The sequence below is a fragment of the Etheostoma spectabile genome, chromosome 2 (genome assembly GCF_008692095.1).
Source record: "Etheostoma spectabile isolate EspeVRDwgs_2016 chromosome 2, UIUC_Espe_1.0, whole genome shotgun sequence".
Taxonomy (NCBI): domain Eukaryota; kingdom Metazoa; phylum Chordata; class Actinopteri; order Perciformes; family Percidae; genus Etheostoma; species Etheostoma spectabile.
In genome coordinates, this window is record NC_045734.1 from 31,492,374 (window position 1) to 31,519,030 (window position 26,657).

The 26,657-nt window shown below is 40.6% G+C and overlaps 1 protein-coding gene across 1 annotated transcript in view; it reads right to left on the bottom strand.

Annotated features, from left to right (window-relative positions):
- The window catches only part of LOC116702471 (titin-like), a 210,852-nt gene that overhangs the window by 123,276 nt on the left and 60,919 nt on the right, over positions 1 to 26,657 (bottom strand). Inside the window, 9 exon segments of the mRNA XM_032536680.1 lie at positions 1,531 to 1,581; positions 4,149 to 4,559; positions 5,097 to 5,285; positions 5,454 to 5,579; positions 6,522 to 6,809; positions 11,735 to 11,966; positions 12,656 to 12,824; positions 12,991 to 13,135; positions 14,455 to 14,715. Coding sequence (XP_032392571.1) covers positions 1,531 to 1,581; positions 4,149 to 4,559; positions 5,097 to 5,285; positions 5,454 to 5,579; positions 6,522 to 6,809; positions 11,735 to 11,966; positions 12,656 to 12,824; positions 12,991 to 13,135; positions 14,455 to 14,715 — 1,872 coding nt within the window.

The following is a 26,657-nucleotide window of genomic DNA, read 5'->3' on the forward strand; positions in this document are numbered from 1 at the left end:
CTACGCTCTTTAGGAATAGATTTATTGTTATGAAACCAGAGGATAGTTGGTTGAGGACATGCAACCAGTTTACACTTTAACTCCACCGGTTCTCCTTCGAGAACTGATTGGAACTTTAGTTTCTTGGTGAAAGAAGGTTTGATGTTCTCCGTCCAGGAGCTGATGGACGAGGTTCTGCTTGAGCAGCGATTGGCCGACACCAGGCCGTGATCGGGGAAGTCCTCGGTGTCGGAGAAGGCTCCCCTCAGCTGTCGAGCGCCGATGAGTTCTGCTGCGCTCCTTTGCGGCGTTTCTTCTTTACTTTCGTGATAAAACAGCTCTGAAATAGAAACGGACAACGATCAGCAAAACACAATGTCCAGCGGTTAAAAAAAGAGAGAAAAGGATTTGTAATGAATCATTAATGGAAATATTAAATGCATGCTGGGAGTCACAATGCCATAAGAAATAATTTCACTCACCATATTTGTTCGAATAAACGCAAGACTTGGTTCTTTTTATTAGAAACCTTCAGGAAGTTTTGATCCTTCGTCTGTGGAAATTTCTTCAAAACATAAATTATTTTATTATCATTAAAAAAGCATAAAGTTTCCCAGATGGGCTGCTTACATTGGCCTGTTTTATTTAATTGATAATTGCTTTGGCTTTACACTAGGATATCCCTTACCTGACTTGCAGACAGGAGAATAAACGCCCTTTCTAATCCTTAAACTTAAGAGGAAATATGATGATGATGCATCAACGAGAGGCAAAGCTCTCTAAAACATAGCTCGTATTCCAAAACTTAAACAAATGAAGCTGTACAATTGGGTGAGAAGGCGTTTATTCGAACTAATATAGTTTACTGGTGTTATTTAGTGCAAACCACAGGAATGACATCCCACTATCTGCAAGCCAGGCTAAGAAATATTTTGCAGGAGGAAGGTATGAGTTCCAGATGCAGTCCACCTCCATATCTTTTAAAGGGCATTTCATATCCGGAAGCTTTAAAAGATACGCATCCTGCGCCTTTTCTGGGAAAAGATCAGAAGACACCTTCATGCCAAAAAAACAAAACCGAACTTTCGGATGCAAATCGTGTGAAAAACTGATACAAGCAAGATGTATCAGTGCTGCCTGAGGGAAACCATGAAATATCATCAGAACAAGAGCATGGAGAAGAATACAGACTGTAGGACATTCTTTCACATAAAGATGACATGCTACCATGGGAATTCAAAGATCACTTCTTATTAAAGGGACAGTTCAACATCCCGACATATTAACTCTAAAAGCAGTCTGTGGATGCAGGTCCACTGTAATCCTTTTTTTATTGAAACATGCACAAACACACACGTCATTTTCTATATTTTCAACAGCTTCTCCACCTCCAACGAGTCACAGCTTGCATCACAGCTACCTGCTGACGGACTGCTTTTGAAATGTAAAAATAATCAAATAAAACATAAAAAGATTGTTAAACTGTCCCTTTTTTCCCCGTGCCGTTCTCCTGGAGTGACAATGAGTTGGTTTTCTACACGGCGACCTTACCTTTGACTTCTTGCTCGATCTTGGCCTCGATGTGCTCTCTCACGTGAGTCACTGTGAAGGAAAGAGAGGACATGAGTACGCTGCATGCAGGAGAGATCCAGTGAGAGCCGTTAAAATCCTAAGGAACGGGAATTACACCTCTCTCAGTTTTTCTTTGCTGGACTCCAACGTACTAGCCTTTTGTGTTTTGGCTCCGTCAAAGAAGACTTCTGGAAACTTAAGCTATCCTTGCAAAATGCTTTTAATAAAGAATTCATTTTCTTTCTTGTGACCCACGCAGTGATAATGCATTACGAACTGTCTTCAGTTACAAGTGTTTGGACCCTCATGCTGATATAAATTGCAGTAGCATTTTAAATTACTACCTACCAACAATGACAGTTTAAAATTAGGATAGAGGATTCTTTGAGTACTACATGAACATGTGCTGTTATTGGGGGCTGCTGGTGATTATATTGAGATTATAGTAAAATGTTAAATTACCAACTGTCTTCTTCTGTTTTTTGTTGTCTGTTTTACTGTTTATTTTAAATATAGAACTATTATGATCCTGTCTTGGCCTGGACTCTCTTATAAAAGAGATTCTGAATCTCAGTGGGATTATTCCTGGTAAAATTAAAGTTAATAAAACAATTTAAAATTAAACTAATTACGACAGGTTTGCATTTTCAACTTAAGAGCGATGAGGCGACGTAGAAAAATGACTGGAGCCAAACACATGAAGCAAATCCATTGGAGCCCCCAAGTCTGGGACTCATCCTGGGTTTTAATCTGGATTTCTCCAGACTTTGAAAAGACTGAGGCATTAGAGGGTTAGAGCAAAGGTGCAACTCTTCTTCATTGTTGTATGTAGGTATATCATAATTTATGTACTTGTGATACTTTTATAACATTCCCTTTTGTTTTTAGGTCTTAGTACAACACATGTTAGGAGAGAAATGTAGTTGCTGGTTGTGACAGTGCAGGGGGGTGGGGGTGGGGGTGGGGGGGTGAGGGTAGGGGCCCAAGTGGTAATGTATTGTATTGCAATTAAAATCAATGAAAGACATTGTTAAAAAAAGTGATTTTCAAGTGAGAACTCAAACAATGCAAAAAATAATAATAGTAATAATAATATCTTCGGTGTTCTGTAAATTCTGTGAAAAACACGATGAAGGATCACAACGACGCAAGAAACAGACATTTAATGACACAGAGAAGGGTTCGAGTTTCCTGGAGGATTGAGGGACAACAGAGGACGTTATGAACGAGGGAGGGTGATGACGGAGGAGGGAGGAGGGGGTTCCTGGTGAGGAAGGAAGTGATGAGGAAGGTGGAGGTGCTAATCCCAGGCTTCACACAAACTGGTGGTGGTGATCTTTCTGGAACTGTGAGGTTAGTCAGATCTGGAGGAGGGATGTCCCGAAATATTTATTTATATGGTTTTGGAAGCACAACGCTAAAATGGATCCTTCAGAGAAAGAATCACAGTTTATGCGGGACGCACGGTGTAGCCTCAAACATGCGTCTCTTAGTCAGGGACACTGCGTAGCAGTAATTATGGCGGACTGAAAGACTAAAGAGGACTGAGGCTGCAGCATGTGAACCGTGTCCACATTCTGGTTTGAGGCTGCAGCATGTGAACCATGTCCACATTCTGGTTATTATAAGAAGACTGAAGTTAGATAGTTTATTGAAGATAGTTCTGCTGTCTGCAGAACGTGCAGGAAAGACGTTGCTGCTAACAGCGTTGAACACACTTAAAAATACCGGAAACAGTGATCTTTATAGTCACTACAACCGTTCAACAAATGTTGAAAAAATCAACAAAAATGTTCATTTTTTAAACGCTGAAAAATTGACCAAAACATTGTTAAAAAATTGACCAAAACATTATTTAAAAATCGTCAAAAAGGTGAAAAAAATTAAAAAGAATTGACTAAAACATAATGTAAAAAACATAAAAAAGTGATAAAAAATTGTAAGAAAATTGACAAAAAACATTGAGAAGAACAAAAATCAACAAGAACATTATTTTTTTAAACGCTGAACAAGTGACAAACTAAATTACTAAATTGAATGAAACATAATTTTAAAACGTCAAAAGAAATGTACAAAAATTGACAAAAACATAATGTAATAAATGTCAAAAGGTGACAAAAGAATTGTAAAAAAAAAGAAGAAAAAAACCTAATGTAATGACAAAAAAGTGACAATTTTATTTTTAAAAATATACAAAAACAATTTAAAAAAACGTCAAAAAAGGGACAAAAAATAAGATTAAAATTGACCAAAAAAGAACAACAAAATGTTGAAATTTCAACCCAGAAAAAAACAAGTTGCAGGTCGAAGGGAAGACGACACGAGGGTTAAAACCCACTTTAAATCCGATTATAATCTAATCTAATCTAATATAATATAATATAATTATGATATAGTATAATATAATTATGATATAATCTAATCTAATATAATCTAATATAATTATGATATAATATAATATAAGATAATATAATTTGGCGGACCGGTTCGGGACATCCCTGGAGGTGTTTCTGTCGGAGACGACGGGGGACTTGCGGCGGGTGGATTAATCTCGCAGGAAGAGAAACCCGGCTGCAGCCGACTCATCCAGATGTTACCTTCTTCTTCTTCTTCTTCTTCTTCTTCTTCTTCTTCTTCTTCCTCCCGGGTGACGGTGAGCGTGGCCGAGCACGCGGCCTCCCCGGCGGCGTTGGCGGCGCGGCAGGTGTACTGCCCGGCGTGCTCGGGGAACGCGTCCACGATGATGAGCACGGCGGCGTTGGTCACCTCGTCGAAGTGGAACACCACGTTCCTGGTGGGCCGGACCGGCTGCCGGTTGTGGAACCAGCTGATCTCCGGCCTCGGCACGCTGGACACGCAGGCGTGGAAGCGCGCCACGGCGCCGTGCGGCACCGTGCAGCTCGTGATTGGCTGGATGAAAAGGGGCTTTTGGCCGGAGGACGGTTTCTTTAAAGTGGCGGAGACGTGCCGCGGAGACTCGGCAGCGCTGTCAGCGCTTTGCTTTCGCCCTGAAAGGAAGCACGGGGATGGGCTTTATGTGACATGCTCCCCGTCTCTGGACCTCATTACCCCCCCCCCAACACAGAAACATAGACCCCCCCAACACAGAAACATAGACCCCCCATATATATCATAATACATTTGTATTTCTCTGTATTTCTTTTGCTTTGAAATATGTCTGCTGGCTGACCTTTATATGTAAGAGCATATATATGTATACGTATATATTATTATTATCCAAGTAGAGTACACCAGCAGAGTACCCAGTAAAGTACCCAGTAGAGGACCCAGTAGTGTACCTAGTAGTGTACCCAGTAGTGTACCCAGTAGAGGACCCAGTGGAGTACCCAGTTGTGTACCCAGTGGAGTACCCAGTTGTGTACCCAGTGGAATACCCAGTGGAGTGCCCAGTGGAATACCCAGTATTGTACCCAGTAGAGGACCCAGTAGAGTACCCAGTGGAATACCCAGTAGTGTACCCAGTAGAGGACCCAGTAGAGTACCCAGTGGAGTACCCAGTAAAGTACCCAGGGTGGGGGACGTACCGTCCAGGTTGAGTGTGGCGGAGCAGGACACGGTCCCTGCGGAGTTGGTGGCCACGCAGGTGTACTCTCCCTCGTCCTCGGGGTAGACCCGGGAGATCTCCAGCTGGCAGCTGTCGTCAAACTGGGACATCCGGAAGAACTCGGACTGCTTGATCTCGGTCTGCTGGTGGAACCAGCTGATCCTCACATCTGGACACAAGGGAAGACGTGGAGAGTTCTGAGGGGTGTGCAGCGGGTATGTCCCCCTTTGATATTTAGTGGTAGACTTGTCTCTCCCTCCCTCTCTCCCTCGTTATCTCCCCCTCTCTCTACCTCCCCCTCCCCCCTGCTCTAAGGGTAAAGCGGTGTGGGTCTCACCGTCTCCACGGACTCGGCACTGAAACCGAGCCGGTTCCCCCTCGCGGGCCGTGGCGCTGGCGACGGGCGAGATGACGACCGGGGGGGCGACGGTCGCAGACGAGTCTGGAGACACCACCTCCGACACTGAAACACACACACACACACACAAAAAGACACACACACAGACACACACACACACACACACCTGATCAACACACATCCCAATGGTCCTAACTGCAGCGCTGCAATGTAACTGAGTACATTTACTCCTTCACTACTAATGTTGAGGTACTTGTACTTTACTTTTCTTTTTATGTTACTTTCTACTTTAGTTCAAAGTTACTTTAGTTACTCCACTACATTCATCTGACAGCTTTAGTTACAAGTTACTTTAGTTCCTAGTATTTGTAGTTCCTAGTAAATTTAGTTCCCAGTAACTTTAGTTCCTAGTTACTAGTTCCTAGTTACTGTAGTTTCTAGTTCCTAGTTCCTGTAGTTCCTAGTAAATTTAGTTCCTAGTAACTTTAGTTACTAGTTCCTAGTTACTGCAGTTTCTAGTAACTTTAGTTCCTAATTCCTAGTTCCTAGTTCCTATAGTTCCTAGTTGCTGCAGTTACTAGTTACTGTAGTTCCTAGTTCCTATAGTTCCTAGTAACTTTAGTTCTTAATTCCTAGTTCCTATAGTTCCTATAGTTCCTATAGTTCCTATAGTTCGTAGTAACTTTAGTTCTTAATTCCTAGTTCCTATAGTTCCTATAGTTCCTAGTAACTTTAGTTCCTAGTTCCTATAGTTCCCAGTTGCTGTAGTTCCTAGTTGCTGTAGTTCCTAGTTCCTTTAGTTCCTAGTTACTATAGTTTCTTGTAACTTTAGTTCCTAGTTCCTTTAGTTCCTAGTAACTTTAATTCCTAATTCCTAGTTCATATAGTTCGTAGTAACTTTAGTTCTTAATTCCTAGTTCGTAGTTCCTATAGTTCCTAGTTCCTATAGTTCCTAGTAACTTTAGTTCCTAGTTCCTATAGTTCCTAGTTGCTGTAGTTCCTAGTTCCTATAGTTCCTAGTAACTTTAGTTCCTAGTTCCTAGTTACCTTCCACGTTGAGCGCTGCGGTGCTGGTGGCGGTGCCGTACTCGTTCTGGGCCTCACAGTTGTAGACGGCGGCGTCCTCGGGGAAGACTTCGATGAGCAGCAGCGAGTGCTCGCCCCCCCCGTCCTGGAGGAACTTGCACTTGAAGCCGGCGGACAGAGCCTGGGAGTTCTTGAACCAGGACACCTGCGGCGCCGGGACGCCGCTCACCTGCACCGAGAAGCGGGCGGGTTTTCCCGCCTCCACCGACTGCGGCGCCATTTGGCGAAGGATCTGCGGCGGCTCCGGGACTGAACGGGAAACAGGAAAGAAGATTCAAGATTCAAGATTTCAAGATTCAAGATTCAAGATTTCTTTATTGTCAAACGAAATTACGTGTAAAGTTCACAGATTAAAGAAATACATGTAGAAATATTCCTAGTATTTGAGTCAACCCGTGTGTTGTCTTCCCATCGACCGTGCAACTTCCTGGGTCTAAATTTAAGGTTTTCAGGTCAAATCGACCCATTTCAAATTTTTACAAGAAGAAAAATGGTCCAGGTTCCAGTTTTTCTACCTGAAATAAACGGCCTTTCCTTATTTCCTGTGATAAACATGTATTCCTGCCTCAGAACATTATTCTGGATTTGACATTTATGTTGTTTCCATAGTGGATTTTTAACATGAATTATAATCTCATGACTAAAAACGAACCCCACTTCCATTTTTAGTTGTGTTCTAGTAGAGACTGATTGAGTTTCCCTTGTTACATTAGTTCCTAGTTACTTTACTTCCTAGTTACTCTAGTTCCTATTAACTTTAGTTCCTAGTTACCGTAGTTCCTAGTTACTCTAGTTCCTGGTAACTTTAGTTCTTAGTTACTTTACTTCCTAGTTACTCTTGTTCCTAGTAACTTTAGTTCCTAGTTACTCTAGTTCCTAGTTACTGCAGTTTGTAGTTACTGTAATTCCTAGTTCCTATAGTTCCTAATTACTCTAGTTCCTAGTTACTGTAGTTCCTAGTTATTGTGGTTTCTAGTTACTGTAGTTCCTAGCTTGAAATTAGGATAAAGACAATATTTGTTAATAGATTATGAAGTAAAATTTTATATCAGAAGTGTTTTTAAAAGACCAACAAGTCCCGAGGGATACGAGAGGGTCCCAAACGTGAAGACAACACGAGGGTTAAAAATATTAAATAACTTTAGAAAAAACATCATAAAAAGCACCCACAACATTGAAAAAGTGACAAAAAAGTTGTAAAAGTGATAATAATGTTTCTTGGTTGACGGGAAGACACAAGGGTTAAAAACATTTGTCGCTTTCTCGACATTTTGTCACTTTTTGTGCAAGTTTGTCATTTTTTCCGATATTTTTTTTCATTTTTTCTGCAATTCTGAACATTTTTGTTGTTTTTTACAGAATTTTTTTCCACTTTTTTATTTTTATCATTTTGTTCCAATGCTATGAAACTGAATTTAACCAAATGTAGCGAGAGCAGTGAACTGATCATATGAGCATTGTAGGAAAAAATCCATCTTATTTTTTTTTACAATTTGGTTGAAAGAAGCCCAGATTTCTGATATAAAATCTTATGAAAATGGGTCAAAATTGCCCCGATGACAACAGGAGGGTTAAAAAAGCAGAAATTGTGAATTATTTTGACTAATAGTTAAGATCAGAGGAATGAAAGAGATCAGTTGTATTTATAAAGAGCGTTGGAAGGAATCCAATCCATTTTTTGTGGTAATTTGGTTAAAAAGAAACCCATATTTCAGATATAGACATTATTTAAAGTGGGCAGATTTTAACTTGTTCTTCTATGTTTTAAAAACATGTAATAAGCCTGAAAGAGAGTTTCTGTCCATCTCTTTCTCAATGAAGCTGAGCTACAACAGGAGTCATACTTTTTGGGGCCAGCAGCTGTTTCCATCCACATGTTTTTATCTGAATTAAGTCATATCGAATAAAAAATGCTTTATGGAAACAGTCAAATTCAATGGAATTTGATGAATATCAAAGGAAATGCGTCGGTCTCATCAGATTTTATCTTGATGATTTTCTTCTTCTGTGATAAACGCTGATGGAACCTTATCTGCTGAATAAATGATGAGTTGATTAAGTTTTAGGTCATTTCATGGTTGCAGCCTGCCACAAAACGCAGAAGAAGAAGAAGTTGTAGTAAATGTTCCCCAGTATGTCCTCTCTGTCTCACACATGGGGGGGGAACCAAAGACAGATGGAAGGGAACGGATGAGGAGACAAGTGACTTTCTGGACTTCATTTATCAGGAACTTGTGAAGGAAATGGCCGACAATAGTTAGGACAAGCCGTGGGAACATGAGCTCTATGACAACATATCCCATATTGATCATGTGATGTTGTCCCACATTGATCATGTGATGTTGTCCCATATTGATCATGTGATGTTGTCCCATAGTGATCATGTGGTGTTGTCCCATAGTGATCATGTGGTGTTGTCCCATAGTGATCATGTGTTGGTAGATGGGATCCATTTTGTCTAGAAAAACTTTGTTGTTGCTTGAATGTTGAGTCTCTTACGGTCGGCCATGTTGAGTCTCTGATCAAAATGTCTCAAATCCCTTTGATTTACCAATTTGACCCTAAGACATGTGACGTCATCACCACAGGTTCTTATTGGCTGTAAAGCTGTTGGATGGAAACACACTCTCACCAGATTTATTCTCAGGAGTTATTTTACCAAACTTCAGATAAAACGATTGACAAGTGGATGGAAACGTAGCTGCTGACGAGTCCTGCAGCAGCGTTGGGTGTATAGCGAGCTGCAGTAGTCTAAACGTGACGTTATGAAAGCATGAAGGCCAACGGCATTTAATGTCGGATTTATTGTCTTCCAAACAACTAAAGATTGTATTTATTGATGCTGTACAGCTTGGGAAGATGGGTAAGTAGAGATGTGTATCATCAGCATAGCAGGGCTAATTTGAGGTGTGAAGATGGAGGTGAAGGTGGTAGAATAACATGGGGCCAAGAACTGAACCTTGGGGGACGCCAAATTTAATACCCACTGAAGACGAGGACTTAGTACCCAGTTTCACAGAGAAAGTTCTTTCTTTCAAATATGCTTCGAACCAGCTTAACTGTTGTCCTCCCGGATCAAAAACTGACAATTTCGTCCCTTTTTCAGACTTTGTTTTAGTTTCCACTACCACCACCTTACTAGTTTTACTACTATTTTGAATTCATGTTCAATAACCCTCATTTATATAGAATGATACCTACTATTAGAGTTAAAAAAGCAGAAATTATGAATTATTTTGACTAATAGTTAAGATCAGAGGAATGAAAGAGTGTTGGAAGGAATCCAATCCATTTTTTAATGTGGTAATTTGGTTAAAAATAAACTCATATTTTAGATATAGATATTTTTTAAAGGGGTCAGATTTGACCCGAGGACACCAGGAGGGTTTGGACAGAGTCCTGTAGTCCAACTCGATGATCAATGGTGTCGTCTGGGAGGACGAACACTGCACATGATCCAGAGTCAGTGGTAAGTAAGATCATGAACTTTGAGGAGGGTGGTGTCCGTGCTGTGGAGGGCGGTCAGTAGCGAGATAAACTGACCAATGGGTGCTGTCTACACCGTGTTAGCCTCTTGCTAATGTTAGCACCTCCTGCTAGTGTTAGCACCCAACAGGCTTCAACAGGGCAAGTTATTAACATGTTTTTAGCCTCTTAACATGCTCTCTCTCTCCCTCTCCCTCTGTCATTCATCCATCCCTCCTTCTCTCTCGCTCCCTCGCTCTCACCCATCCATTTCTCCCTCCCTCTCTCTCTCTCCCTCTGTCATCCATCCCTCCCTCCCTCTCTCTCTCTCCCTCTGTCATCCATCCCTCCCTCCCTCTCTCTCTCTCCCTCTGTCATCCATCCATCCTCTGTCTCGCTCCCTCCCTCTCTCTCGCTCCCTCCCTCTCATAAATCCCTCCCTCCCGGTCTCTCTCTCCCTCTGTCATCCATCCATCCTCTCTCTCACTCCCTCCCTCTCATCCATCCATTTTGTTTTCTCTCCCTCTCATCCATCTCTCTCTCCATACATCTCCCTCCCCATCCCTCTCTCTTCCTCTCTCTCTCTCTCTCTCTCTCTCTCTTCCTCTCTCTCTCTTTCTCTCAGATGATGTGACAGAGTTAATGAGTGAGACCAGGCTCAGAGTGAGAAAGTTGATTTTAGTTTATTAGAGAGAAGGGACAGAATCCACAGAGACATGGTGACGAGTCCCCGGCCGAGCTCATAACAACACACACATCACACCTTAAAACCCCTTAAAACTCCTTAAAAGCCCTTTAAAACCCTTAAAACTCATCAAAACACATTAAAAAACCCTTAAAACTCCTCAGAACTCTTTAGAACTCATCAGAACCCCTTAAAACTCCTCAGAACTCCTTAAAACTCCACTTCACTGAAGAAGAAGAAGCACCTGAAGAACCCGCCATGTCGAGGGTCTTATAGTCGGCCATGTCGAGTCTCTTAGAGTCGGCCATGTCGAGGGTCTTATAGTCGGCCATGTCATCTCTAGAGTCTGTAGTCATGGTGTCCCATGTTTTGAGGTCTCTTTATCGTCGTGTACAACCCATTTGAGTCGTTATTAGTTTCCGGATGCCGATGTTTGAATTCTCTTATATTCTTCTTTATGGTAGACCTGCACGATTTCTTAGCTTTTAGCTGATATCACGATTCTCTGCCATGATTTCATGTCTATTGCACACAGGATGAAACAACATCCATCCACCTCTCTCTCTCTCTGTCTCTCTCTCTCTCCATCCATCCCATGATGAAACAAAACTACCAAGCATAGATTCATTTTGGCTCCTAAAGCTCAACACCACGCGCCTGCAGAGACACATTTCATACAGTCTCTGGTTAAAACTCACGGGAGAAAATTAAATGAAAATCAATCAAATAAAATCAATAAAATTAAAAATTATTAAAAAATGAAATTGTGAACAGGGTGAATCGAGATTATGATTTTACACCGATTAATCGTGTAGGCCTACCACGCAGTCAAAGAAAACAGCAACAAAACCTTCAGATACCTAGGTGGGCTACAACTGATAGTGAACCTGAACCTGCTATGTGGGCCGGATCAAAGTCGGCAAAGGACCGGATCTGGAGTTTGACATCTATGGTTTAGCCCCTTCTCTTTCCTAAAATTAAACGAGTGTTAATTGTGGTTAGCACGAGCTTCCTTCGGACTCACTGTTGACCCGGAGGTGCACGGCGCTCCGGTTCTTGCCGGCGATGAAGGTGTACTCTCCGGCGTCGCTGCGGTACGTCTCCGACACCGTGAGGCGGTGCAGCCGACGGATGCAGACGTAGGAGAACCGCTCCTCCTCCGAGAACTGGATCTCCACGCCGTTCCTCAGCCAGCGGGCCTCCACGTCGTCCTCGTTCACCTCGAACTCAAAGGTCGCTCTATGCTTCTCCAGAACCTGAGAGAGGATATTAATATATTAAAGCTGCATTAATCTGATCTCCTCTGGGGGGGCTCCTTAAGCTGCATTACATCTGATCTCCTGCAGGGGGGGGGGGTCCTTAAAGCTGCATTACATCTGATCTCCTGCAGGGGGGGGGTCCTTAAGGATCATTACATCTGATCTCCTGCAGGGGGGGTCCTTAGAGCTGCATTACATCTATCTCCACAGGGGGGGGGGGGCTCCTTAAAGCTGCATTACATCTGAATCTCCGCAGAGGGGGGCTAGCTGCATTACAGTCTTAAGGTTACATCTGATCTCCTGCAGGGGGGGGTCCTTAAAGCTGCATTACATCTGATCATCCTGCAGGGGGGGGGGTCCTTAAGGATGCATTACGCTGATCTCCTGACTGGGGGGATCTCTTAAGGATGCATACACTGATCTCCGCTGGGGGGGGCTCCTTAGGTGCATTACATCTGATCTCCTGCTGGGGGGGGCTCCTTAGGATGCACTTACATCTGATCTCTGCTGGGGGGGCTCCTTAAGGATGCACTACTCTGATCTCCTGCTGGGGGGGCTCCTTAAGGATGCACTACATCTGCTCTCCTGTTGGGGGGGGGCTCCCTTAAAGCAGCATTACATCTGATCTCCTCGAAGGGTGGGGTGTCCTTAAAGCTGCATTACATCTGATCTCCATCTGAACTCACAGTGATTTCCCGCTGGGCCGGCTCCGAGATGCGGATGTCGCGGCCCTCCACGGTCAGCTGGGCCTTGGACACGCTGGCCCCGGCCACCACCGAGTACTCCCCGGCATCGGACATGCGAACCGTCTGGATCAGGAGACGGTGGACGAACTTCTCCGCTGTCACCGTGAACCTGAACGCAACACAGGAGAATGGGTTGGTTTAAGAAGAATGGAAAGATGATAATAAAATGTGTATACCAGATGGGGAAATTACACAAATACAATAATTGCACATGAATTTGTTAAGAAGCACTTATGATTTATGCTACTTATATAATTCATTCATTGCTAAGTTACCTGTCCTGGGACATGTCCAGCTCCTGTCCGTCCTTCATCCACACCACCTGGACGTTCGGCTCCGAGATCTCACACTCAAACACGGCCTTCTTCTTCTCCGTGATCTTGATGTCCTTAATCTTCTTCGTGAACTCAATCACACGCGCTGGGAAACACACAGCATGCACGGATTAATAACAATAATCCTCCAACATCTCAGGATTATTAGGAAGTGAAAGCACAGAAAAATGACAAAAACCTCACCTAAAATAAACGATAAAAAGTTGTTTTTTTAAACATCAAAAAGGGAGTAAAAAAATGCCAAATATGTCAAAAACATGTCTAAACTGTGTTTAAATTATGTCTAAGAAATGTCTAAACAAAGCACATCTCAGGGTTTTTAAAGATTATTAAGCAAATTAATAATAGAAAGAGGCATATAAACCGAAATAAAATGGAAACTATACAATAGTTTTTGGAGACACATACAGAATATATTCATACAGTGACAAAAACGTTGGAAAATGGTGAAATATGTCGAAATAAACCCCCCAAAAAACACAAAGAACCATGGAAAAAACTGTTAAAAAAAGGGCAAAATTGCATCAAATATCTCAGAAAAAATGTCCAAAAAACATCCGTAAAGTATAAAAGGCTTTTTCAAAATAAACCCCCGCCACATCTAAACAAATGTCTAAAATAAGGAAAAAAAACCATCGCAACATTTTGAAAAATAACGTTGAAAAATAAATGTTGAAAAAGGGCAAAAATGCATAAAAACATCGGAGAAAAACTCCAAAAAACATCCATTAAAAACAGTGAAAAATGCCCAAATTATTAAAAAAATGAACTTTTGGGATTTCTCAGTTAAACAGCAGCAGTTAATATCTATACTGAACGTAATATCTGTAGATCTTATACTATGTTATATTATCTATTATATATATAATATCTTATTATCGATATATATATATATATATATCTATATTTGAACGTGCAGGGATCCGTACCTTCCACTTATTCTGTGTCGTTATGTATGTAGGATTATATATGTATTATATGTATAAATGTATTTGTTTACTGTATGTATATTTATATATATTTTAGTATGTATATGTTTGTATAATGTATGTATATAATATATGTATGTATATGTATAAATGTTGTTATATGATTATGTATTGTATAGTGTCTAATATAGTATGATAGTCTATGTATGATATTGTTATGTTGTATATGTTCTATATATGTATAGGATATATATATATGTATAGGTATATAGATGTATATGTATATATGTATGTATATGTATATTATATATGTATATATGTATATATGTCTATGTTTGTATATGTATATATTATGTATATATGTATATGATGTAGATTGTATATTGTTTATATGTATGTTGTAATGTATATGTATATATGTATGTATATGTATATATGTATGTATATGTATATATATGTACATGAACCCGGTTACCTTCCACGAACAGGTTGGCGGCGGAGGCGGCGGAGCCGGCCACGAACTGGTACTGTCCCCCGTCCCCGAAGTGGACGTTGCGGATGGTGAGCGAGTGCGTGAGCTGGCGGCTGCGGACCTGGCAGCGGTCCGAGGACCGGACCTCCACGCCGTTCTTCAGCCACTTGTAGCTCACGCCCTCGTAGTTCACCGTCACCTCGAAGGTGATGGTGTCCCGCTCCTGGGCGTTCAGGTCCTTCATCATGGACGTGATCAGGACCGCTGCACGGGGAGGGGCTTTTTGTCTCAAATGGGGGGTGCGGTTAACATGGGTTTGAAAGCGGATCCCGGTGTCCCATTGTTGATTAACACGATGTCGAGGAATTGTAAAGTTAATGAGGCAGATCAGATCAAAACGTGTGTGCTGTGTGCGGCGGATACTGATTCCTACGTGGTCATAGGTTTTAATCGTCTGATCACAACTGATGAGCCGGAAGTAGTTGGTTATTTCAAATCTGCTATTCGTATTTATCCAGGAAAAAAATCCAGTAAGCGGAACAAACCAGATTCGCATAACCTTAGTTATTTTGAAGTTCACTAAAATAATCTGATAATATGTTAGTTATAGTCTGATAAATAAAATGTCTGAAAAAAAGTCCCAAAGGAACCCTAAGGTATATAAACCTACATGGATGAGGTCCACAGATCTTGTGATACCAAAAACACCCCGAAAACAGGAAAAACCAAATTCAGACTCAGTGTGCTGTGGCCCAATGGTAAGAGCACCGGGACGTTGTTCAAGAAGCCGTCGCGTCTGTTCTAGTGGACAAACCTAATTGGCACACGGCCTAACGCGGCCTCATACTATCCTTGGTTGCCGCGCGTCTAGCGACCGCATCCAGATGGTCGGCCAAGGGGATGCCAAGCAGCGCCTGGTCTTTAGCCGACGGTACGGCCGTACGACTGGGACTCTACACCATTTTATTTTATTTTGTACATATTTTTGGGTGAAGTAGTAAAAGCAAGTTCCGTTCGTTGTAGTTGATATAGGTAATGATTCTGTAGTGGGACATGGGAATATTTAAATATATATGATGGTATTTAGTAGCAGTATATTGGGTTTTTTTTTTTACTTTTTTTTTTTTCTCTGCGTGGCCTCCTCATTTTTTTTTTTTTTTTCATTCCTTGTTCGTTTTTTTATTTTTATGAGTATCTTCTTTTTTTTTTCTTTTTTTTTCTTTCGCTCCTTGCCATCCCCGATACTTTTCCCACTGGTGGCCCTTAGTTTAAGCATGGGGAGGGGGAGGGGGGCTGTGTGCCTGGGTTTGTCTTTGTTCAAAGGTCACTTCTTGATGATGATTTGGTGTGGAAATAAATATATATGATACCTTGTCTATGGCACGTAAAGTGTGGAGGCCCTACGACCCGACATCCTATATCGCCATGAAGATCTGGTCATTTCCCCACCGGCCGCCGATCTATGGGTCTGTCTTTTTTTTTTTGTGTTGGGGGGGGGGGGGGGGGGGGGGGGGGGGGGGGGGGGTCGTTTCTTTCTGGCATCTGAAGTTTCATTACACACATTTATCGCACATATACACACATATACACTCATGTATAACACATATACACACATATACACATATATACACTCATATATCACACATATACACACAATACACACATTAACATCTCCATATATAACACATATACACACAGATAACACCTTAAAACACATATACACACATATATAACACATATACACACAATACACACATATCACACATCTGCACACATCTAGCAACACATATACACACATATTAGCACTCATACATACCTCATAGAACAAATATAGCACCTATCTATCATATGTACACACATATACACACATATACACACATATCACACATATACACTCTATATAACACATTATACACATATAACACATATTTACGCACACATTTATGCACACATATCTCACTCTATCACCCAATACCCACATATACACACATATACACTCCATACATAACACATATACACACATATACACGCATATACACTCTATTAACACATATACACACATATACACACATATACCCGCAATATATACAATATACACACATATAACACATATACACCATATACACACATATACACACATATACACTCATATATGAACACATATACACACATAATCACTAGAGTATAACACATATACACACATTCCACAATATATACATATATGTAGAACACATATACACACATATACACCCATAACACACATAATCACACTATATCACTCTATATAAATTCAATATACATCACATATACACCAATACACTCATTGAAACTATACACACTATACAAACATATACCCACATATACACACATATAGCCACAATATGCACACTATACACACATCTACACACATAGACACACCTATCCTTCATATACACTCTATCTAACCACATATACACATATAATACATATATGGTAGCACACATATAACACATATTACCCACATATACACATCATATATCACACATATAGCACTCATAGATAACACCTCTACACACAATACACACATATACACACATATAGCACTCATATATAACACATATACACACATATACACACACAAGATACCATATACAACTCATATTATAACACATATACACACATATATCCATATATACACTCATAGATAAGCACATATATCACCAATATATACATATATCAACACACATATTAACACCTATACACTCATATATAACAGCACATACCACACATATAACACACAGCATATACACATCTCACTCATATCTAACACATATACACACATATATAAACATATATACACTCAGATAATAACACAATAGCAACACATATAACATATATAGCACACTATATACATATCTAGCAACACTATATAACATATATACACACATATATAACATATATAACACATATATAACACATATACACACATATATAACATATACTAAAGCACACATATATAACATATATACACACATATATAGCATATATACCCACATACTTTATATAACACATATACTAAGAATAAAAAAGAAATCACTCCCCGAAATGGCAATGACCATGATAAGTGATTTAACATTAAAACTATAGATAAATATTACTATAAGTATAAGATGAATAACTCTAACCGACTGTCCTGTTGTGCGTTGTTGTGTCTCGCGAGGTCTCCAGCGTGAAGCACCTGGAGGACAAGGTGTGCTTTCCTAGTCCCAGAACGTGAGGCTTCAGGCGTGGAGGTGTCCCACCCCCACCGCTGCATCGTGACCCTTTCGTGGACCTTCAGGGAACTCAGCAGCCAAAGCCGGACGCCAAATACAAGATTGAGTCCAAGGGCGTGGCCGGCACTCCTTACCTTCTCGACGCCATGAAGCGACGTGGGACGGCCCTACATGTCTCACGCTGGGGAGGCCGACGCTCCAGCGCCACTCTCCGCGTGTCCGTACGGCTCACACACCACGTCTCCATGGCAACGTTAGGTCTCTGGGTTGGGTTTTAAGTTAAAGGGGGGTTGAATCAGGACTCCTTCCAAGAAATGATCCTCCTAAGCCCGCGCCCCCCTATGAGGGAGAGCTTTGCACGTTGAGGCGTTGTGCAGGGGGGGGGGGGACCTCACGCCACGCTCACACACACACACACCACACACACACACACACACACACAACACTTAGCAGACATACAAACACCATGTATCACACACTCCCACGCATACGACACATACAGAACACACTTTGTACCCCACAAACATGTTACATACACCCATACTACACACACACATCACACGTACACACACACCATATATGCACACACACATGTACAAACACACACACTGTGTCCTTAGACCAGAGTAATTAGAGGGTTGTGGATCTGAGTCCTAACCCACGTGTTCCCAGGCTGCCTCCAGGCGGCGCATCACGCGCCGCTGCAGGACTGCATGGGTGGCCGAGTCGCAGACGGCGGCGCTGGAGTTGCGAGGTTCCGCCAACGCGACGCCGCGGGCCGGTGGATGAAGGGACGGCCCCCGGTGGACCTCACGAACACCCCGGACAAATCGAGTTGACGGCCCCGTCAACCCTCGTGTCTCATCAACCAGACCTCAGGACGTGGGGAGTACACCTACCAGGTGGCCTCGTCCAAGACCACCGCCCACCTTCCGCGTGGAGGGTGAGTTACCTTAAAGAAACCTTGTGTCCCTGGATAACCGTAATCTGAAGTCTCTTTTATATAGACCTTAAGTGTTCCCCTAATACTGTATCTGAAGTCTCTTTATATAGACCTTACTGTCCCTAATATTGGATCTGAAGTACTCTTTTATATAGACCTTCGTGGTCCCCCTATCGGTATCTGAGTCTCTTTATATAGACCTTAGTGGTCCCTAATACTGTATCTGAAAGTCTCTTTTCTATAGACCTTAGTGGTCCCTAAGACTGTATCTGAAAGTCTCTTTTAATATAGACCTCAGTGGTCCTAATACTGTAATCTGAAGTCTCTTTATATAAGCTTAGTGGTCCCTTCACATACTGTATCTGAAGTCTCTTTATATAACCCTTAGTGGTTCCCTAATACTGTCGCTGAAGTCGCCAAGTTAAAAAAGGGGTGGTAACCATGCCCCTTATGAAATTATAAGGGAAGATATCCGGATCGGCCCATCTGAACTTTCATTCCTGTTGTCTGCAGCGGTGAAGATTCAGAAGACTCTGAGACCAGACGTTGACGGAGACCCAGGAGGCGGTCTTCCTTCACGCTGGAGTTGACCCACCTGGACGTGAAGGGTCTCAGTGGATCAAAACGGCGTGGAGCTGCAGAACAGTGAACAAGTACGAGATCACGTCGTCCGTCGTGGCCACACCTGAAGGTCAAGACCTGCAACACGTCAGGGACGAGTCCCGTCTACCTCCTTCAACTGGGGAAGCTGTCGGCCAACGCCAGGCTCAACGTTCGAGAAGTGAGTACACTTCATATCTCCACCAGACTCCATGTAACTAATACTACTTTTATATGTATAGAGCAGCATAGCTCCACCAACCTCCATGTAAAATCAACTACTTTTATGCGTGTATAGATCAGCTAATCTCCCCCAGACTCCATGTAAATACACTACTTTTAGCGGTAGAGAGCAGCATATTCCACCAGACTTCCATGGTAAAAATCACACTTTTAGCTGTATAGAGCAGCATATCTCCACCAACTCCATGTAAATAATCACTAACTTTTAGCGTGTATAGAGCATCATATCTCCACCAGCCTCCATGTAATAATCACTACTTTTAGCGTGTATATAGCACTTCTCCCAGACTCCATGTACATATCACTACTTTTAGCATGTAAGAGCAAGCAATCTCCAACCAGACTCCATGTAAATACTCCTACTTTTAGCCTTAAGGCACATATCTCCACCAGGCTCCATTTAAATAACCTCTTTGAGCATTTATAAGCAGCATATCTCCACCAGACTTCCATGTAAATATCCCTACTTTTAGCATGTATAGAGCATCATATCTCCCCAGACTCCTGTAAAGAATCACTACTTTTAGCATTATGAGCACATATCTCCACCAACTCCATGTCAATCTCACTACTTTAGTAGCTCTTTTGGTAGTTTTTTTAGTTTTCTGTCCACTTTGAATGAGTGTTTTTCTTATATGAAAGTATGATTATTTACATGGAGTCTGGTGGAGATATGCTGGTAATAGGCAACTCCTAAAATATATTCTATAATATTCAAATTAACATCAATGAAAATGACATACCCTAGTGTCTGCAGTTCTTTAAACAGTCCACCATCCAATATATCCCATATAAGCCAAGAGTTTTAACATTCCTGCTTTGATGTGCACTTTGTTTCTGTTTCTGCAGCCGTCAAAATCGTGAAGACGATACAGGCCGTGAACGTCGCTGTTGGACAGCCCCCCGCCTCCGCGAGCTGAGCCTACACACGACGGCATCCCCGTCAGGTGGATGTTTTAACGGCGGCCCGAGCTCCAGGCTAGCGAGCCGGTGCAAGATTGTGTCGGGCGCAAATGGGTCTCACAAGCTGACCCTGCAGAACTTGACCTTGCAGCGCTCCGGGGAGTTACACACAAACCGCGTGGTCGGGCACCTGCAGTTGCCGCGCCACGCTCACCGTGGAGGGTACCCACCCGCCCTTTACCCCCGTGTTGCCCTCGGGGCCAATCTGGCGTTGTGAGAAAAATAACTGTGTCACGAGACATTTCTTTTCACAACTAAATCTTAAGCAAAAAACGCTGATTGTTTTTCCAGACAAAGAGTAAAAAAAGTGTTTTTAAAGTGGATTGTTTTTGCCAGTTTTATAGCATTTAAAAAAAAATATAATATTATATATATATATATACAAAAAAGTGACTAAAAACTATCAAAGTATCTTTAAAAATGTAAAGAAAAAAAACACTAAACGATCAAAGAGCAGATAAAATCAGGGGGAAAAGAGCTAAGTTTAGAAAAAGACCGAAACGCTGGAAAAAGGTTTCATTTTATATTTCGATTTCAGTTTTTGGCAGAAGTTCACACCCCCCCCCCCTTTTTCCAGTACTTCCCCAACTGATACCAGTTGTTTTTTTCCAGTACTTTCCCAGCTGCATAGCAGTATAATTCCATTACTTTCCTTTACTGACACTAAGTATTTTCCAGTCTCACCTGATACTATGCAGTATTTTACAGTACTTTCTTGATATAATACCAGATTTTTTCTAGTACTTCTTATGCTAGGTACAGTTTTTTCAGTTACTTTCCCGGACTGACACCAGTATTTCCTAGTACTTTCCTGTACTTATACCAGGTATTATTCCAGCTATCCTGATACTAATAGCATTATTTTCTTACTTTCCTGTATAATGTCGAAGTATTTTTCGTCTATCCTGATACTAAAGCAGTATTTCCCAGTACTTTCCTGATACTAAAAGCTTACTTTCCAAGTACTTTCCATGCTGATACCTTATTTCCCAGTACTTTCCTGCTACTAATAGCAGTATTTTCCCCAGGACTTTCCATGCTGTACCATTATTTTACTTACTTTCCTGTATATACCCAATTTTTGTTCAGTTTACTTTTCCATGCTGATAGCTTATTTTCCCCAGTATACTTTTCCTGATACTTGATAGCCTTATTTTTCCACAGTATTCCTGCTACTGAAGCATAGTTTCCCCGTACTTTTCCTATACGATAGCAGTATTTCCCAGTACTTCTGAGACAACAGCAGTATTTTTCCCATACTGTCCTGATACTAACCGCAGTATTTCCCAGTACTTTTCCTGAACTAACAGGCAGTATTTCCCAGTAACGGTTTCTGATGACTAACAGCAGTAGTTCCCAGTAACTTTCCGAACTACAGCAGATTGTGAGTCCGGACAAAAGAAGTATGCCGTACTTCCTGTACTGATACCAGGATTGCCCATCGTCTGAGCTGTGGCCCCCTGCCCTGACAGGGCTGTGCCTAACTTTGCCCCTTGGTGGTCCTCCCGCTTCCCCGCGCGCTGCGCGGGTCACCAGGCGCGTGAAGCAGCTGAGCGTCCCGGAGATCCCAGGTCCCCACGCTGGAGTGCGAGGTGTCCCACTTCAACGTGCCCGTCCACAGCTGGCTGCGGTGGGGGCGTGGCGATCGGAGAAGCGACGGACGTTCCGCATCGTGGTCCAGGAGCTCCACCAGCTGAAGATCATGAACACGACCGGGACGACACCAGGCGCCGAGTCCCCTCTTCTTCGGCAGACGACCAGCGGTTGTCCCCACTCTCACGTCCAGCCGTAGATCACGTTCACTGAGATCGTTCGTTTCACTGAGTCTCGTTTCACGAGTGAGATCTCGATTCAACTTGATTATCGTCATCACGCAAGTGAGAATCACGTTTCAAGATTGAACCGCGCCAAGCTTTTTTCCTTAAATATGTACAGCTTTTTCTTTAAATAGTACTTATTTTTCCTTACAATAATTAGCAAAATATATTTTCAACTAAGAAATTCTGATTTTTAGTTTTTAAATCATTTAGACCTTTATTTTTAAAAATATTATAGACTTTTACCTAAAGATATTGCAACCTTTATTGCGAAAATTTTCATCACAAATTTATTTAATAAAAATATTGAAACTTGTATCATTGCAAAATAATTACAATTTATTGTTCTACAACATTAGATTTTTTTCCTAAAACTAAAAAAAAATCTTAAAATATTTTAACTCTTTTGCTAAAAAGTTACTACTTGTTTGCTCAAAATATTACACCGTTTTCTAAAGTATCACACGTTTTTTTTTATAAAAGATTGAAAAGGTTATCATATAAATTATTTGGAAACTATTTTTCTTAAATACTACAGGAGAACTTTTTTGTCTTTAAATATTTAGATTATTTAACCAACATCTTTGAAAACTCTTTTGCTTTAAAATATTAACGACTTTTTTGTGAAAATATGTGGTCCTTCCTTAGACTTCCACTTGTTTTCCTTTTTGTTTGTGCTTGTTTTTAACGTTTTTTTCCTGTCCGTGCCCCGGTGCAGCGGAAAGGAGTACCTAGATCAACGTCCATGATCGAGGACCTGGAACGCCCAGGAGTCGTGACACCAGCACCGGGTTCGAGTAGACGTGATCTACGAGGTGCGGGGAGGCGTACAGTGGCTGAAGAACGCGTGGAGGTCCGGTGCCTCGGCCCGTGTACGTGACCCGGGGGGCATTTCCCGCAGCCGCCAGGCTCACTCACTCGCTCCACCATCATCCGCAACTCCCGATTAACGTGTGACAAAGGGGACCATACCGCATTTCTTGCCGGCTCCGCCGCCTCCGCCGCCAACTGTTCGTGAAGTAACCGGTTTCATGTCATATTATCTCATATACAGTCCCTATATAGCATCCTACATACATATATACATATAGCATACACTATAGCCTATACATATACATCTATATCATATCGCCGGAACCATATATAATAGTCGGATCCATAATATACATATACATACATATACTACATATACATCACTATATACATATACATATACATCACATATATACAGTATACATACATATATCCTATACATACATAGCTACATATACATACATTACACCTATACCTCATAATCATATACAGACATACACATTACATCCATATATACATTACGTACATTATACATATACATACATGATTCATATACATACCTATATACATCTACATAAATATATACATATCCATCATTTATACATAGACCTACATATATCTATATACATACCACTATATACAAACATTTCTCTTACATACTAATATACACTATACATCTTTTCAACACATTACATACATTTATTACATACTAAAATCCATATATACATATACATACATAGACACACAGAATATTAAGTGGAAGGTACGGGATCCCGCAACGTTCAAATTATATATAAATATATTAATATAATAAAGATATCAGATATTAACTTGTCAGTATAGACTCTTAACTGCTGCTGTTTAACTGAGAAATCACCAAAAGTTCATTTTTTAATAATTTTGGGCATTTTTCACTGTTTTTTAATGGATGTTTTTTGGAGTTTTTTCTGCGATGTTTTTATGCATTTTTGGCCCTTTTTTCAACATTTATTTTTCAACGTTATTTGTCAAATGTTGCGATGGTTTTTTTGTTTTCCCTTATTAGACATTTGTTTTAGATGTGGCGGGGTTTATTTTGAAAAAGCCTTTTATCCTTTATAGGGATGTTTTTTGGACATTTTTCTGAGATATTATGCAATTTTTCCCTTTTTTTAACAGTTTTTTTCCATGTTTCTTTGTGTTTTTTGGGGGTTTATTTCGACATATTCCCCATTTTTCCAACGTTTTTTGTCACTGTATGAATAATATTCCTGTAATGTGTCTCCAAAAACTAATTGTATAGTTGTCCATTTATTTCGGTTTAATTATGCCTCTTTTCCTATTATACTGGGGTGGGGGGGGTGTCGCTTAATTGCAAACTTCACATCATACACACAAACCCTGAGATATGGTGCTTTTGTTTCGACATTTTCTTATACCATACTGCAAATCTCTCTCCTACACCACGGAGGATGCACTCTCCAACGAGATAGAGGATTAAATTATGTCTCAGAAATGTCTAAAAATCACATCTCAGGGTTTTTAAAGAGTATTAAGCAAATTATATAGAAAGGGCCTATATCACCAAATAAAATGGAACCCCAAAAATACCAAATCGACGTGTTGGTGGGGGAACACGTGTGTACTATCATGACAGTGACAAAAACGTTGGAAATGGGTGAAATGTCGAAATCCAACCCCCCAAAAACACAACGAACCCTGGCAAAAACGGTAAAAAAAGGGCCGCGTTCTTGCCTGCTCCAGTCGGGTCTGCTGTCCGTGCACCCGCTTTGCTGCTGCGTCTCACGCCTGCCCTCATCCGTAAGAGAAAAGCTTTTTCAAAATAAACCCCCGCCCCCATCTTAACAAATGTCAAAATAAGGAAAAAAAACCATCCAACTTTTGAAAATAACGTTGAAAAATAATGTTTGAAAAAAGGCAAAATTGCATAAAACCTGGAAAAAACTCCAAAAAACATCCCATTTAAACAGTGAAATGCCCATTATTAAAAAATGACTTTTGGTTGTCTCAGTTCACACACAGTTAATATCTATACTGAACGTAATATCTGTAATATCTTTATATCTATATATATATATATATATATTATTTTGACCGTGCAGGGATCCGTTACCCTCCACTTAATATCTGTTTTTCTATGTATGTATAGTATATTGTTTTATATGTATAAATGTATGTTTGTTTAAATGTATGTATTGGATATATATTATGTTGTAAAATGTTTTTATTATATGTATGTATATCGTATATTTATGTATAATGTATAAATGTATGTATATGTATAATATTTATGTATATGTAAGATGTATGTAATATGCATTATGTATGTATCTGTATAAATGTACTTATATGTATATATTGTTGTATATGTGTATATTTGTAATTATATAGTATGTAGATGGAATGTAATGTATCTGTCTGATGTAGTCTCGGAAATATGATGTATATGTATTATGTATTATATGTATATGTATATTATGTATGTACTATGTATAGATTTATGTAATCTGTATATATTTCGTAATATGAGTATATGTATGTATATGTTATATGTATGTATATGTCTAGATATAGATGTTAATGTTATGTATATAGTATGTATTGTATCATGTATGTATATGTCTATATTTGTACATGAACCCGGTTACCTCCACGAACAGGTGGCGGCGAGGCGCGGAGCCGGCCACGAACTGGTACTGTCCCCCCTCCCCGAAGTGGACTGGCGGATGGTGATCGAGTGCGTGAGGCTGGCGGCTGCGGACCCTGCCGCGGTCCCAGGACCGACTCCACGCCGTTCTTCATTCCACTTGTAGCCACGGCCCTCGTAGTTCACCGTCACCTCGAAGGTGATGGTGTCCCCGCTCCTGGGCGTATCCTTCCTTCTCATGGACGGAGCAGACCGCTGCCAACGGGGGACTGAACGCTTAAAACCAAGCAAAAAACCATGCAAACGTGGAAATGTCTTAAGGAAAGACCATATTTTCACAAAAAAGTCGTAATTTTTAGCAAAGAAGTTCAAAGATTTTTTTTGTTACTAATCTAAATCTTGAAGAAAAAAAGTTGTAGTAATTTAAGCAAAATAGGTCGCCATTTTAATGATAACCATTTCAATTTTTTAATAAAAAAAAAATGGTTATACTTTTAGGAAAACGTGGTAATATTTGAGCAAAAAATCGTACATTTTTAGCAAAAGAGTTCAATGATTTTAAGATTTTTTTTTTTATTTTAGGAAAAATCAAATGTTTAAGAAACAGAATTGTCATATTTTTTTTTTTCAATGCTCAAGTTTCAATATTTTTAAATACACTTTGTGAAATTGTCGAATAAAAGGTTGCAATATCTTTAGGTAAAAGTTAAATTATTTTTAAATCAGTTCTTAATATTTTAAAAACCAAAGTCATAATTTTAGGAAAAATCTTGCCATATTTTAAAGAAAAAGTCGTAATATTTTAAGAAAAGTTGTAATAATTTCAGGAAAAAAGTTTTCGGGTTAATCTGAACGTGATCTCAGTGAACGTGATCTCAGTGAACGAGATCTCAGTGAACGAGATCTCAGTGAACGAGATCTCAGTG